Raw genomic sequence first — 16,955 nt, forward strand, 5'->3', positions numbered from 1 at the left:
CTATATCCGGAAGATGTCGGCTATCTGTAGTACAATGGTGACTTCTGATTCCACTGTGTCCTTTAAGATCACAGGGCTCACAAGATTTCAGACTATTGTCCTTTCTTACTTATCAATGAATTTCAAAAGGGTAAATTATTTGGGATTTCCTTAACCATTGTAAGGTTTGCACGACCTACCCCACCCCCCCAAGCTAAATCATCAAGTTCCAGGGATGCCCCACCCCACAAATATCAACCAGGCAAGAAATGTTTTGGGTTATTATGTGCGTGCTTTTTTTTAATTGTATAATTCATTTATACAAAGAAATCATTTGATTGTTCTATTTACAGCCTTTTCCAATTTTCATTTCCACTGGAGATATATTTCACATAATGGTTAACAATGACTTGAACTGATTGCCAGTTTAAATCTGGGTTTACATGGGATCTCAGTCCTCCTCCCTCAAGAGCATGACCACATTTCTAACACAAACATTTTGCAGTCAAGAATCACCAGCTTCTTTTTTAAATGAAGAAATCCAACCAGAATTAACCTAACATAGTCAAATTTCTAACACATTTTACGGTTTCTTTTCAAATTCAGTATTTGCAGGTATGAGAAACCAAAGCAAATACAGTTCACGCTCCCTCTGGCCTTCTACAACTTCCTACACACCCTCAGGTCAGACTTTTCCTGTCTCCGCTCTGCTCCTCTGGCCCAGCCAGACATTTTTACTTTTGACGACTCCTCTTTCCCTTCCTTTCTCTTCACTATTCCAGTCTCCTGCCTTCTCTTGCTTTCCACACAACACGAAAACTTTCACCAAAGTCCTTCTTGTGGCTCCTCTCAGTAGTCTAGAGTACACTAAGTCATCCCATGGGTCTTTGCTACCCTGACATGATATACTGTAAAAACTGCAGTTTTCTTAATTGGCTCAACATTATGGCTTGGTTTCACTCAGTAAAATTAATCATTAATACGATCACATACACACACACACACACACACACACACACACACACACTCACTCACTCTTTAATCAGAAAGAAAAACTTTAAGGACATGCCAATTTTTAAAAAGGCATCAACGTAAAAAAATAAAAGCAAATACTAAGAACTACTTTACAATAAAAAAATTAAATAGTTGGCAGAATAAATGAATGAAAACTGAGGAATGTGCAGTGAAACCCGACACAAGGCATTCCAGTTGACAAGACGGAAAACACACCAAGTTTGGTGACTGCTTTCCAAGGAAGCAGTGCTTCACTGTAAATATGGAAATATTTCAAACTCAAAAATCTTCCATGTAGAATGTAGGTGTCATTATTAAAATTTCATTCATCTTTTGAGGTTTCACAAGGAACACTGATAGAATTTCAGCATTTACAAAACTAAGTTTCACAAACACTGTAAATATCACATTTGGTTTCAATTGGGAAGTCAAGGTGAACCCAGAGTCAGGACAACACTGGTTTCATATATATTTCTTCTGATAAAAAATACCAGATGGTATGTTCCAAATAATCCATGAAAATACCTCTTTAAAGTGTGCAATTTAACAGTAATCTGTATGTCTTTAGCTGCCATTAACAACAACGACGACAATAACAGGGGGAGGGAGGGGGAGAGAGAGAATCCCAAACCATGAACACATTACAGCTGCTAGAGTGACCCTAGGATGCTCCCATTACAAGAAAAACTGTACAAATGTATAAATAAACAGCCTTCCACCAGAGAACACACATTTACACCAGAGTCTCTTTCCTGTTGCCACCTGACTGGGCTTTGTCCCTTGCTCTCCGCAAGCCAGGCTGTGCTCTCCGCGCCTTCCCGCTCTTGGTGTCTTCTGTCTGCACACCGGAGCCACATTCCAGCACACTTTCACTCTCTACCTGCATGAGCCCGGGAACCATGGACGACCTTCGCTGGGCTTGGAGATCCCCAGCTGGGGGGTTGTTCTCCTCACACTCTTCATGCAGCTCTGGCAAGCCCTGCAGCTCTAGGGGGCTGGCAGCCCGCTGGAAAGGGGCGATGGCGGAGCGAATGCAGTTGAACCATTGCTGCTTATGGAACACGTCATTGGCCTGTAGTGTGTGGGACTGACCTGGACAGGGGTCTTGGAAGCGGACTCTAAAGATATTTTTAGCTGAAGGGAGAAAAAAGGAATCAAGATTAAGAAAGTGGTCATATAATCTAAGGAAAGTTCTAGTATTTATGTGACACACACTTTTAAGACGGCCACTAGCCAGAGGTCCCTGACCAAGTTCAATTTTGTGCCAGTACATAACTGGGGAATGAGTTTATTCTTATACTTCTTAAGGGCCAAGTCTAATTTCATTTATGTACATTTGTTTCTTCTCATTACTGTTGTTTTTCAAGATGGGGCTCTCACTCTGTAGTCCAGAATAGCTTCAAATGTGTGGTAATTCTGCTTCAGCCCTTTTCTCCCCACCCAATCTGGGTCCTTTGCGAACCTATTCTAGACCTTATATCTTACCTTTGTCTGAGTTGCCAAAAGCCCCTCGGAAGGAACCACCCATGCGCACATCTCCATCCTGCAGGTCTTCCAGCACCAGCTCCTGCACAGGGATTGGCTGCCGGTAAACCTGGTAGGAGTGACGCTCATTTCGTGTAACAGGCCGAGTCAAAACCAAGATGTCTTGAAACAGGAAAATGTACAGTTTCTGCAGAAATGAAGAAAAAAACCCAAACTTCCTAATAAGGAACTTGACTAAGAACTGGATTTGACATTTAGAGTTCTGATTTCCCTTTATAAACGGCATCATAAAATAGTGGTCTCAAGGCCATATAGGTTTTACTTGGAGCATTAAACTTCAGGCTACCTGAAGTTCTTTTCTTTCATTGGGCCACACTGACCAGGTTAGGCAACAGCTGAGTAAACACGATGTATCGCCAAGACCTGCAAATCAGCAGGAACAGGTTTGAAACTCCAGTACTGTCTGCATGCTGCTACAGTGTTCATGGTTCATCTGTCTACACAAGCCTAAGTCTGTACAGACAATTAGGCCCTGGGATAGAAATCAGATAGACTGGATTTCAACTTGTTCTTGTTCTTAAACAGCCCCAACTTATACATGCAACACTGGAAAGCACATATAAAACAAAAATATCATTCCTGACTCCTATCTAGAAGGTTCTTTTGTAATTAATATTTAAAAAATAAAATTGCCTATTTAACCTGCTGCAGAATTTCAGTGTTAAAACCACTAACATCACTATAAAAGATCCATTTCCTGAGGTGTGTGTTTATGAAACATTAACAGGAGACCCTGGCCACACACATTGGTTTACAGTTCACAACTGGGTATGAATGACTACTTGCCGAGGTGTTTAAGTATTATTTTATTCTTATTTATTCAGAAACCAAATGCTTGCTTTACCAAAGCTGGTCACATAAACAAGCAGCAACCTTCTTGCGAGCAGTGGGCTTATGTTTACAAACCTGCCTCGTAATTTTGTGTGGAAAATGAAGCAGGCTGGGAAGGGGAAGTAACGGCTTCCCTCTGGTTCGCATTCTAAGCACTCACATGGCCACTTTTATTCTTCAGCTCCCCATGGCACAGCAGCACTTTGCTCGCTTCGATCCTGGGGTCCTTCTGCTTCTCGTCCAGGTACTCCAGCTTGTCGATGTAATACTGACACTCGGATTCACCTTTCTTCAAGTTGATGTCAGAAAGAACTCCTTGTATTATCAATACCTGAAAATGATAAGAAAACAAACCAGATGGAACAGCTGCTGCATGTCAACCTCCCTCCGTCCAGAGAAAATATTCACAAAGGACGGAATCTAAAGCCTGAATGGACCCTAGAAATCAGTCTCTACATTATACACCAAGGACGCAGTCCAGCCACACCGAGCGACTACTCCACCGCCTCCGGACAGTGAAGGAACCAGATCCAAGCCCAGTCTCTTGACGACATGAGAACTGAGAGGATCACACTTTGCTTTTCTAAGGTGATCGATGCCAAACTTGGAATACTTGTTTATTACTTACTGCTTCCTCCAGCAGCTGAACATCCGGGTGGTCTTTTGCAGTGTGTCTAAGGATTTCTTTTAACAGTAAAGGGTATTTGACGAGGCGACTTCGAGGGATATCCAGGAAACTCCAAAGATCTAGTTTTCGACTGAAGGGAGACTCCAGACAGCGCTGGAGGAAGTCCTGGACTCTTGGGTCTTGTTTCTTCTGATCCAGAAGAGCCTTGGCTGCCAGTTGGTTACTACAGTAGCCTTTGTAGGCATTCAGGCCTGGTAACTAGAGATTAAAAACAAAGCATGACACAATGCTGTTATGACTGGGTGTATGAGCAAATGATGAGCACAAACCACAACAGACAGCACAGCCACATGTGTGTTTTACAGGCTCAACTGAAGACTCATGACTTCTCCTTCCTCGCCTCACTAAGATGTCAGCTATTTGTGCTCCCAGACACCCGAGCTGCTTCTACCACAAGCCTCACAATCCTGACACTCCATGGGCCTGCTCCTTCTCCTGTGCAGTCATAAACATAGAAACAGTCTTCATTTCCGAGTCCCCAGGAATTCTCCTTCAACAACAGGCTCTCAGGCATGTACATGAGAGACTGTAACAGCTGATGCATAGCATTATGGGAATTCTGCTTAATCAAGGACGTTATTTGCAAGCAGGTCTGTAACACAATCAAGCTCTGTATTTTTTACAAGACTACAAGCTCGTTCGTATCATCACAACTTTGCTGGAGTTTGGTGTTTCATAGTTTTTAGAATCTAATGGAATAACATCCCAGGCTGCAGCACATCCTGTTATATATGATGACCTGCTGACATACCCAGTTCACGAGAATGTGACCGATCTGTTCCACTGTCCCATCAGGCTTGGTTGCTTCTCCTATTCTTGCCAACAAATCTAAAGTGTACAAGAGCAAAAAGAGCAATGATATGCTTATTGAAAAAGAACTGATGATTACCACATTATTATTAACTTAAAATTACATGTGTTTAGTTCTATTCAGAGACAAATGGAAACTAAGAGCAAAGCTGACCTTCATGCAGAGGTATGTAAGCGTCCAAATCACCAAATATATGTGTCAGTTCCTCTTCTGACATGATAGACAACTTTAACATGGGATCGTGGTAGGCCTGTTAGAGGGGAAGAAAGCGTCACACAAAGAATGGGCACAGAAAACACTTGAGCAACCTTTCCTTGAGTGCACCCAGTCACTACATAGCAGTGACACAGTAGGGAGACTTCAGTTATGTTCACCCCTGAAGGCTTACTAAAGGTCACATTTGAAAAGCTGTGTTTCAGTCTCAAGTCAGAGATGTATTCAGCAGTAAAATGCGTTTACTTTCCACTTTAAAGGTTAAGAAACCACCTTCCAGAAGCTGTGAAATGTCATTTGTGAGAACTGGTACAGGTCAAATGCCTACTGACCTTCCTAGCAAGCTTGAGGTCCTCGATTAAGTCCTGTTCGCCTCGGGACAATTCATATATTGCCTAAAAGCACCCAGAAACACAAGAAGTCAGAAATGAAAATGATGCAATTAATATTTATAGTGTTTAATGTTTTAAACAGCTCATTTAAAGAGACCTGGTCTGAAAATTCTAGTTCAAGATGGATTCTCAAGTAAATTTGCAATTTTTTCTATCATTTACCCACCAGAGTTGCTGAATCTGATGAGCACCACCCATTACAAATTGTTACAGACTGGGTGGCTATGAACAGTTGCTTAAATAAGAAAATTAGCTTCTATTTCTTCTGGCAAGACATGCATTTAAAAACTCTTTTCTTTCTTGGTGTAACTCAGTAAACACAGTTTGGGTACTGAGTGCCAGCATACCTCCTGACGTTTGATCTCTCGAGTGGTCAGGGACTCCTTCATACTGATGTCTAGCATCTCCGACCACAGCACACTACTTCTTCTCTTGGTGGGTGTTGGGACTGTAGACCTGCTGAATGACTTCTGGGCAGAGGCTGGGGATCTATGGTCACCACGAAGGGTAAATGACTTTAAAAAGACAAATGAAAGAGAAAATGAGATTTGGAAGCTACAACAATTATCCTATATTTAAAAAAACCCACATCCTAACAAATTAAAACACATTTTTTGAGAATATTTCAGTATGTAAAGCAATCATTTAAGTTTTAATCTAACTCCAGTTAGTTTTAGGGAATTAAAATGGTCCAAGAGGAGCCTTTGACAAAGGATCCAAGTGAACAGAACTTATACAAACACTGCTCTGGTAAGATGTACAACAATGCAAACATGTTTGTACAGCTCAAAGGAAAACAAATTGTAGGCGTCTATAAAAAGCGTCCTAAGCACACTCTTCCTTCTCTTTTTACCTGTATGGTTTGACCAAAGCGCCTGACTGCTCCATTTCTGACGGGAGAGATTAAGTTTGCCAAGGATGTGACTCGAGCTAGAGGCCGAACTCTTTTATTGCTTGGTTCCTGGGAAAACAAAACAGATTACAATAAATATGTGTTGAGGTGTAATGATTTCATACAAGCCCAGACAAAATTAAACCCTCTTACAAAACAGTGTTTGTATAAGACTGGGAAACAGGGAACTACAAAAATGACTGTTGTTCTTCATGTTAAACTAGAACAATACCAAATAACAACAGCTTAAGAAAACCAATGTCTCATCCCTGTCCCAGTGTTGTAGTTAGCTGGAGGATCACCTTTAAACATGTCTGACGCTGAATTAGGTCAAAGAATGCTCAAGCCCAGGCAGAGGGGAGGTTCAAAGGACTCCTAGGTTTGGACAGGCCTAGAATCCTGGCTCCAGCTCTTGTAATGGCCCAGCCAGAGCCTCGCTTGTCTGGGTTAAGAACCAGCAAAACCATTAAAATATCACATAGCAAATATGCATTAACATTCATGGATTTCAAAACTTCACAAAGTTAGTGTGAGATACACGGGACATATCATCAGATGACTTTAGACAGTCACCGAAATAAGGAACTCCTGATAAGGGGATTCACAGGGGGAGCATACACTGTTTGCATATGGGGCCTTTTAAGTGTCACACATGATAAAATAATTCTGATGAGAGTTCAGAAGGATAATTTAAAATTACATTAAGATCACCAAAGCCAGGCATGGTGGTGTACACCTTTAACTCCAACACTTGGAAGGTAGACTCAGATAGATCTCTTTGAGTTCAAGGCAAATTTGGTTTACAAAGAGTTGTAGGCTAGCAGGGCTACAGAGACCCTGTCTTTTTGAAGAGACCATCATTAAATTAAAAAGTATAAAAATAACCTTATAATGTAAAAACGAACTGGGAGAAAAGTTTGAAAGTAGGTAGGAACTTAATGAGTCAAACAGCCCAAGAGGCATGTGGGCACACACACACACACAAAGCAACGCCAATGACCGAAGAGACTTCAAAGGGAATTCAACTTTGGAGGCTTTAAGAGACAGAGTTGGAAACCACTCCCTCCCTCCTCCAAATACTAACTGCAAAGCAAAATGTAAACTATAAAAGCACGATGAGCTGAAAAAGAAGCCTGTGAGACATGTAGTAAAATGGCTCACGCTGCATGACGGAGGACATGTGTGAATGTCTTCAGCACACATCTGTGCTGACTGAGTGACACAGGCGTGTGCAGGGGCAGCTCGAGGCATTCCTTTCCATTTAGTAAAGACAGCACAAAGAGTCTCCTGTTTGAATGGAGATAGAATTACCTCACAAAGCAAGATATGCCAACATTAACCAGACACAAAGCAGCTGCCACGACTCTCTTGTGCTTTGGGAAGCAGAGGTTAGCACCTCTTCCCTGTTCAAAGCATAAAAATTTCACTTCCCAGTAAATCACCAAATCTTTAATTTCCAGTGGAAGGTCCTTAGAAAGGTGCACCTCCCAGGGAGTCAGAAAGTAAAAGTCAGTGTAACAAAGAGGAAAGGGATTTTGATAATATTGTACTAAATAAAATTACTGATAGATTCTTGTCTTTATAAGACTAGTTATTGTAAAACTACTAATTTCTTAGTAATGAAAAGTTATACCATGTTTAAAGTGAAGGAGGCATAATTATGGTTATTGCTGTGCTGAGGACTAACCCAGGCCCCTGTGTCAGGCAGGCATCCTCTCACTAGAGACTTAGAGCATTTAGACCTAGGTAACAACATGTTGCTTGATGTAAAAACACATTTATAGTTTATAATTTATACAGATTTCGCTCATGCATTTCTTTAGGCTAAACACATTCATAGTTCTTTAAAACTAACTACAATCTCTCTTCTTTACAAAGGATGTCATTATTCAGTCTGTAAAGTCTGAAATGATTTATAAGAAAGTATATTATACTTGGTGGGTTTGGACAGATGCCAAGAGTTCTAGACAACCTGGCCCAGCCTGGGTGACCTGAGAAAAAACAAAACAAAATAAAACATACAAACAAAAATGGCAAACAGGGTGGAACAACCATTTGGGGACTCCTACTCAAATAAAAAAAATTGTAATGAAAGGTAAAGTGTAACACTGGAAATGGCCTCCTGTTAGTTTCAGGATGTAGATACTGTTTGAAGAAAAGATCATTCATAAAAGATTTGTGGAGAAGTGAAATGGATTAGGTACTCAAGAGTCACCAAAATGGCAGGGACAAAAATCCCTATCTTTAGGAACATGGGTTATAACATAGGCTGTGTAAATCACAAGCAAAAGTAGTTTTTCTTCTACAGGTCGAAGAGAACCACTTTAGTTATATGGATTTACTAAGGACATGAACATCTGTAGTACAACTGTTGTTAAACCCACATTCACCTCTCCCCATAGACAGGACCCAGCAGGGACATCTGGAGGTGATAGAAGTGCACACCCACAGGCACCCACACCCAGGGACACATAGACACACCCACACCCACACCTCCAAAGGCAAGGCTTAATTATATAATGGTGGTGGTGACGACTTGCTTAGAGTGCTGGAAGCTCATTACAGCAGACATCAACAGTTTAAAGACACCCATGGACACTGACACCACACACTCTCCCTCAAGACAAGAGCAAATCCGGGAACCAAAGAGTGTTAAGGAGGCTTACCCTCAAGGAACTTCCGTAGGCAACCTTTTATGAGGGCTAAGTTCACTTGGAAGGGAAAAACACTGTTCTCAGAAGTCTATTCTGTTTACGCAGGTTAATCTTTAACCAACTATCTAGTTTAGACAGCCAGGGCATCCATCACCTTAGGAAATCTGCCTGACCCTGGGCTTTTAAGTTACTGATTTTCACAATTCACCTCTATTCACTTCATGTGCTAAAATATTTTCTGAGTGTCTATAAACAGAAAATGAAGTCTCCTTTAAAGTCTGATTGGGATGTAGCTCTATAAAAACAGAAGCCTGGATAAAACCCTTCGTGAAGTGGGCTTTTGTAAAGTTTTTTACCTAATGATGCCATTACTGGGCATATTTTAGAGTCAAATAAAACTTTAAAAAGAATGAGTCTTGTTTTATTCCTTTAGGATTGCTTATACATAATTTCTCATTTGGCAAGAACTTTAAAACCAGAAAAAGAATTTTAAAAAGTTTTTTTTTTTTTTTTTTTTTTTTTTTTTTTGAGAAAGATGGAGACAACATTTGATCACACAGCTTCTCTCTACACTCAAGTCATTAAGGCTGTGTGGACAGTTCTAAAGTCTGAACCCCATCCCTGGGGATCTTAACACTCCAATTAAAGGGGCCAGGAGAACACTGTGTCTCACTAACCAAAAGCCTCATCCTTGATGGCCCAAAAGATAGCTACTTGGAGTATTTCCAGTCATGGCATTGTATGAAGCACATTCTCTTCCAAGAAAATGCTTATTTATTTTATAAAACATGTAAGTACATAAGAAAATCCAAAACCAAATAACAAAACTCACTATCAGCCCCCAAATAAAGGCACATTTTCTAAAGATGGTAGTTTAATACCCCAAATGTATGTATAACAAACAGCTTCCCTGAGACACAAAACAAAATGCTCACGCTTAAAATGTACAATTACATCTATTTTGGCAAAAAACATCACTACCATTAAGAGATTTGTTTAGTTGAACCCATAGCCATTTCTACCATGTAAGTGAGCAGGCAGCAGGACACTGAGAGACACAATCAACTGCTAAGATTACATAAAATGCGTAAGATAACTTTTTTCATAGAGATAACTTTTTTCATAACGTTCATAGAGACTTTTGAAAGTCAAAATGATTTCAAAGCAAGGCAGGCTGAGCGTCAGGGTTCCACTGGCTTGAATCTTCTTTCAGAAGGAAGAAGGGCACAGGGCAAACTGAATTAAGTATTAGTGGAAAGGAAAAGGAACAGAATCCCGGGTCAGGCTTTACTCGCTTGTCCACCATCATCAGAGGAAAATATTCTTATTTTTACTTCCTCCCCTAAAACAGTCCCTTAGACTTAGTAATGTAAGTTAAAAACAAAGACAACTCATAAAAACACAGCCATATCAAACATGAGAAATGTTTACTCAGCGACACATATGTATTTTAAATCTTCTTTGTATGTAAGCAGTACACAATCTAGCGATGTTATATACAAAAAAAGCTGCCTAAACTTAGACCACAGTTCCTAAACACATTTTAGACTTGCTTAAAAAGTTACACATTTTAAGATTTAATACGATTAAAAGTTTAAAGTGAAATTTTAAAGTTTAGAAGTTCTGCGGAGTTGGAAAACATTCCTTTGATCGATCTGTTTCTCTTACCTCCTGCTCCCTGAAGGGCTGGTTATTAACATCTAGGACTCGGATAGTCCTTTTAATGGGCAGAAGACCTCCGATCTCATCATGAGCCACCATGCTTCAAACCTTTCGGGTCAGTCCCCCTGAGAGTCAGCCCCTCAGGGCAGTACCTCCAAGGCGCCCCGGCTTTTCTTCCCAGTACTCAGCCTGGCCCGGCAGCCATGCGCCCATGCCTCCTACCCGCGGTGGAGCTCCGTGCTTCTGCTAAGGCAGCGAGCACGCACGCAGACCTCAGGACTCCGGGGCGGGGCCAGGCCTCACGTGACTCCAGATAACTGCCAGAGGGGCGCACCTAGGCTGCCGCCTGAGCCAGGCAGGTTGCTTTGACTCAAAAAGGCCCTGGAACTTTTTGTTCGGGAAGAGCTGAAGCCCACAGGAGGCCTAGGTGAACAACAGAGGAACCTACCTCAGTTACTTCTCTAGCACTGTTACTGACAGGGGCACTCTTCCCTAAAACTAATGCCTTGGAAAAAAACTAAGTATAGGTTAAAAAACTATGTAGCAAAGAGTTCTGGGTTTAAAAACTATGTAGGAAAGAGTCTAATTACCCAGCAGTGCAGGCATATGAACAACTGTAAATTACCCGCTTCTTGGAACACGGTTCCCATGGTGGTCGGCAGGAGGGAGCATGGGGGGGGGGAAGAGTAATGGGAGAGGCAAGTATGAAAATATCACAGTGAATCCGTTACTTTGTGCACGGAAAGTCAACTGAAAACTGAAGTAGTTCCTGTCCCCACCCTGCCCCCCAGGGCTGACATGGGAATAAATACAGCGGACACCCCCAGTTCACTCTATTCCTGCTAAAATGCTCTGGTCCTAGGGATACTGGGTCAGTTAAGATTTTCAGGTTCAGAATGTCTGCCACAAGACATTTGTTTGTTTTAAAAATTTTAAGAACTCAGTGTGAGAGATTTTTATCTTTCCTAAACTTATCTTGATGTGGCTCTAATCATGCCAAAAGAACCATTACAAAGTCTTGCGTTTGATAAGGGCCCCTTGGGGATGACATCACACAGGAGAGGCAAGCCTCTGACTTTGCAAAGACTTTCCTTTATGGAAGGGCACCATTTCTCAAGGTTGGTCCTAAGATGAAGGGGACTTTCTTCTGTACTTGCTTTGCAGATCAGGCTCATTTTAACAGTGTGCTAATATCATATGCTAGTAATTCGCAAAGGTATTTTTCTTAATATTTACAAGCATAAAATAAGCCTTGTGTAAAAAAGGCACTATTCAAGATACTTGGGTGATAAAATGTAGGCTTTGTAGCTGAGATCCCACTGTGTAAAGACAAAAGGCAGGTCACATGAAGAGGGATGGATAGAAGGAAGGGAGCTTTTGCAAGTTCCAAGAAAGCTGTGCAGCTATTTAGCAAGCGCCACTTGTGGCAACATTTTGACCTGACACACGGGTGGGAAAGCTCCCAGGGAAAAGTTGTAAGGTGGTGTTTCTGTAGGGCTTGAGTAAGAGTGTAAGGATGAGGGACAGGCTAACAACAGACAGCAGAGTGCCTTTGCTGTGAGCCAGGTTGCTAACGTCTGTGTGGCTGTGTTGAAGGTGGCTAAAAGCTGACTGGGGAAACAAGGCAAAGCTCAAAAGGTGGTGCCAAGACCTCTGCCCAAGGCGGGGGTACTGGGAAAGAACGGATACGTGCAAGATGTCAAACAATGATTTCCCACAACATTGTTAATTTCATTTGAGACACTGCACCTGAAGAACAGTGAACACATGAGTGTTCACAAGAACTGAAGAGCAAGCAAGTGAGGCTATTCAGCCAGCATCTGGGACTGAGGAAAGAGGTTTGCATAGATTTACTTTGGAAAAGTCCGGATGAAAAGAACACATGCAAATGATATAACACCAGAGGAATTAACACCAAGGGAAAGAGAATTCCACAAATGGATGTGAGAGACAGCAAGAAAGCAGGGGAATAAACAGTGTTAACCATAAGGAGAGGTTAAAGGAAGGAAGGAAAAGATCTTTACTGAGGATCTCAAGGGATCTGTCAATAGGGGCATGGGTAAATTCGGGGAGGTGAAGAAATGAGTGGCAAATTGTGAGCACGAGATTTATGACTGACCAATTTACAGCCTAGTGCCACCCCATTTAGAAAGGGCCATTGCTATCCCCGAGGCTACCAATGTGGTTTTCCTGAGACAGGGTCTCATGCAGCCATGGCTGGCCTGGAACACACTGTGTAGATCAGGCTCTGCCTCTGTCTCCTGAGTGAGTGCTGGATCACAGGCCTGTGCTACTATATCCAGGCAACCACGAGTTTCTCACAAGATGATGTTATCTTGTAGTTTTAAAACGTTTAAATCTTTGAGTGGTGGAGACTGCTATAGTCTGCTATCCACTCGTTACTTGGTTATATCTGGGTGACATGTGCTTGGCTTTAAAGCTGGGTGACTTTTTGTATAAGATGCTTCTATAAGCACCACTCGAAGGTGCCTGGAGATTGTGGACTTTCAGGTAAGGTCAAAGGTCTGTTTAAGTTCTTTGAGCTAATTAAACAGTGTAGGCCAGGATCCACTGAGTAGTCTGGCTCTGTTAGCTTGGTCAGTTAAGAAACAATGCAAGTGAGGCCAATACTATGGCCACACAGTCTCATGAGAGAATAGAGGACGAAGTGCAGTACGAGTTAGGAAAGAGAAGGCCAGGGAGTTCTCATGGGTCTCTTACCCAATGTCTTCTCGAAACTGTTTTTCCATTTGTTCTGTCTGAAGTATGGCCAAGATATGGAGGGGAAAGGATAGCTTTCCTTTCCTTCTTTCAGCTGGGGACTCAAGAGGCAAAGACCCAAGTCGCAAACACAAAGTCTACATAAAGCAATAGGATCTAGCAGTAACAGACCGGTCTAAAACAAAACAACAACAAAACCTCTTGGCTCAGTCTCATTTTAAATGTGCAAGTTTATGGTTTAACCATAAGCAAGACAACGAGGTACCATTCCCACAGGCACAATGTAGACATGCACGCATTCACTTGGCAAAGATTACTAAACCACTCTCTTAGTTTACTCAAGGAGCAAACTGAAAAGGGGTGATGAACAGGAGGGGCCTTCATAGTCCTACCCTATAGCTCTATGCATGTGACTAGTTAATAATCCTACAAAACTCTAACCTCTGCCATCATCTTAAAGACTAGGAAGATGGGAATTTTAACTTAAGAAGTTTGTCCGAAGGTGTCTGGTGACTCAGTGCCTGGAGAGTTGATCCTGTTTGACTTTGTTATGGTGCACCTTTCAGACAAGGGAGCATACACAAAATCCTTAGCATATGTTCTTGCACCTACAAAATATCCAGAAAGCATCAGCTGCAATTAGGTTCCATACTGATGCTCATTTAATAATTGCCAATACCTTACAGAGGATGGGACCACAGGTAAAGACCGGCACATTAGGTGATTTACAATAACAGGGCAGGCACAGAAAATTCTAGTTGTTTAACTTTGAGAGGTCTTATTTTAACCAACGCTCGTGCCTTATCAGGCTGCCAATAGCAAGTATTTCATAGCTCTTGACTGATGGCACCATGGAGGTGCAAGCTGGTTGAATTTTCCTTGTATGGGAAATAAGATCTGTAAACTTAAAACTTAACATTGAGTTATCTAGAAATAGCAACACAGTCTGGTGAACAGGATCAAGTTTCTGATAAAATCACTGGTTTCCAAGGTCCTGGTTTAGTTATGGTCTTATTCTGCCTGGATGGAGAGGGCAAAGAGAAAGGTCACACTGTATCTACTCTCGACAGAAAGGGACTGTTAAGCTGTGCTTACATCCCTCCCACATTTAATGTTAAAAACAGTCAAGAAGTAAACTCAATCTTGAAAGGAACCACTACTTTTTACTGTAAATACTGTTTCCATTTTCTTTTATCTGAAGCAAGCCAAGTTGGAGAGCATGGAGAACAGCTAGCCAAAGACCAACTAAGTTATCTGCTGCCCTCTACAGGAAATACTGTGAAATGCAGAAGCAACCTGCTTTTCTGAACTTCGTAATCATGTATGGGTTGTTGCACAGATGATTACATGAACAAATTTTTATTTTGAAAAAAATATGGATATCAACTAAATTTATACCTCCATCCCTCATGTGGCTTGTATGTTTATATTACTAAACAACATATATTTAAATACTGTATGGTGTATGAAACACATTCTACAGGTCACAATACTTTCGGACCTTTTCTTACTGTAGGGAGCTGTTTCATTTTAAAACTCTAGAGTTAAAATCACAAACATCGACCATTTATCTAGCTAAAATAGATAAGTTAAAAATAACACTTAAAATCTTACTTAAAAAGGAAGCACCAATCAAAAAAATGGGAACTTTTGAGACTAGTGTTCCAAAGTGTGAACAAGCTACAAACAAAAAAGGGTAGATGAATATGAAAGAAATGAGTAATGAAGTTATTTGTGAATTTATTTTTAAAAAATCAGTGAACTAAAAAAACTGAGAGCCGGGCGGTGGTGGCGCACGCCTTTAATCCCAGCACTTGGGAGGCAGAGGCAGGCGGATCTCTGAGTTCGAGGCCAGCCTGGTCTACAAGAGCTAGTTCCAGGACAGGCTCTAGAAACTACAGGGAAACCCTGTCTCGAAAAAAAATAAATAAATAAAAAAAAAATAAAAAAACTGAGAGTGTCCAAGCTCCAGTAAGAATGTCGCTTCAGGAAAAAGCGCAGTTGGAATCAATTAAGCGCTACTAAACAAGACAGTCCAAAACATGAGTTGTCTCTTGTTCTTTGCAATGACAACACAAACAGCCAACGAAATGGGCACATATGCTGTTAGTGGTGACTTTGTCTCAGATACACAGGATAATAACAATTTCCAGTAAAATATGTCATCTCTTACTCTTGTTTTGAAATCTTTTATAATTCTGTACGTATGATACTTGTGTGCTCCCAAGTATGGGTGCAGAAGCCAAAAAACAATTTTAGGGCTTACTTTTCTCTTTCTACCATAGGTTCAGGGGATCAAACTCAAGTTATCTGGCTTGAGTGGCAAGTGCCTTTACTTCCTGAGTTATCTTGCTGGCCCAGTAGATCTTACGCATTAAGATGCTGGATTCCTCCCATTTCCTCTGAGCCTAGCGCTAGCCCCAAACTGGCCCAGGCTGCTGTGTCTTCAGCCTAGACTCTCCACTCTCTTCATTCTCCTCACCCCAGTTCCGGCCCCAGCTTCCTCACAGCACCAAGCCTCACCCGCATTATATACTGCTTGCGTCCACTTGTGCTTACGCAAAGCTGCTGTGTGCAATTTGTGCACGGGCTATGAGGAACAGATGACGCGGAGGGCATCGCTGACTAACGCACATTAGGAGCTGGTGGCTAATAAGCACTTCTCTTTAGTTCCTTGAGAGAACAATTCTGTGGTGCATCTGACATGGCTCTTCAGTGTGTCCCAGCAAGAACAATTCTGCCTAGTGTGGTCATTAGCTTAATTACATACATTGCATGTGCAGTCTCCTGCCTCACTGCCCCATCCTATTACCTGTGAACACATCTCAAGACAGACCATCTGTCAGTCAAGTGCTTATTCATGGAGGGTTCCAGGTTAAGGCACCTAGGGATCATTCAATGATACAGTGGTGGTAGGACTATAGGGCTGGATCGAGGTGAGGCACTACTGATGGAGAGGTAAGACTATGTAAAAGTGGCAACAAATGAATAGAGGGGCAAAGGTAGTTTAATGAGTTGCAGAACTGGCTTTTATTAATTTTTATTTATTTATTTTTTATTTTTTTTTTTTGGTTTTTCGAGACAGGGTTTCTCTGCAGCTTTTTTAGAGTCTGTCCTGGAACTAGCTCTTGTAGACCAGGCTGGCCTTGAACTCACAGAGATCCGCCTGCCTCTGCCTCCCGAGTGCTGGGATTAAAGGCATGCACCACCACCGCCCGGCTTTTATTAATTTTTAAAAGCCCTGAATAAATATTTAGAAGATCCTTCCTAATGTTTCAGAACCATGGTGACAATAGCCAACTTCAGAGACCTTGACACTTCAATCTCTACATTTAGACTAAGATCTGAAGCAGTACTGCACGCTAGGGATGGACACAGAGAACTAACTGTTGCCATGGCTGCTGTCTGGGTTGGCATGTCTAAGCACCTGTCATTTGTCTAGCTGATCGACATGCTAGTGTAGCTTCTCACAGTGCTGCTTTAACAATGCATTTACTTTTATATAACTGGTAGTAATGATGGCACAGTAACAGTTTCTCAGAACTTTATCAGT

At 41.6% G+C, this 16,955-nt stretch overlaps 1 protein-coding gene across 1 annotated transcript; it reads right to left on the minus strand.

The window, feature by feature from the left end:
• Nucleotides 1-251: 251 nt before the first annotated feature.
• Nucleotides 252-10,952, minus strand: Net1 (neuroepithelial cell transforming 1). The gene is made up of 10 exons (XM_038333358.2): nucleotides 10,688-10,952; nucleotides 6,327-6,434; nucleotides 5,821-5,988; nucleotides 5,414-5,476; nucleotides 5,022-5,118; nucleotides 4,809-4,885; nucleotides 3,998-4,255; nucleotides 3,530-3,700; nucleotides 2,479-2,665; nucleotides 252-2,127 (listed from the first exon to the last, which is right to left on the minus strand). The coding sequence occupies exons 1-10, from the start codon at nucleotides 10,778-10,780 to the stop codon at nucleotides 1,727-1,729; spliced, it is 1,623 nt and encodes a 540-aa protein (XP_038189286.1). The 5' UTR covers nucleotides 10,781-10,952; the 3' UTR covers nucleotides 252-1,726.
• Between the last annotated feature and the right edge of the window lie 6,003 nt (nucleotides 10,953-16,955).

The sequence above is a fragment of the Arvicola amphibius genome, chromosome 6 (assembly GCF_903992535.2).
Source record: "Arvicola amphibius chromosome 6, mArvAmp1.2, whole genome shotgun sequence".
NCBI lineage: Eukaryota > Metazoa > Chordata > Mammalia > Rodentia > Cricetidae > Arvicola > Arvicola amphibius.

Excerpts from the sequence above, each read along its gene's own strand:
- Net1 (XM_038333358.2), bottom strand. The coding sequence starts at position 10,780 with ATGGTGGCTCATGATGAGATCGGAGGTCTTCTGCCCATTAAAAGGACT. Across the intron at positions 3,701-3,997 it reads TTCAGCTGCTGGAGGAAGCA|GTATTGATAATACAAGGAGT; the intron begins GTAAGTAATAAA and ends TATCATTTTCAG. Across the intron at positions 2,128-2,478 it reads TTTTGGCAACTCAGACAAAG|CTAAAAATATCTTTAGAGTC; the intron begins GTAAGATATAAG and ends TTCTCCCTTCAG.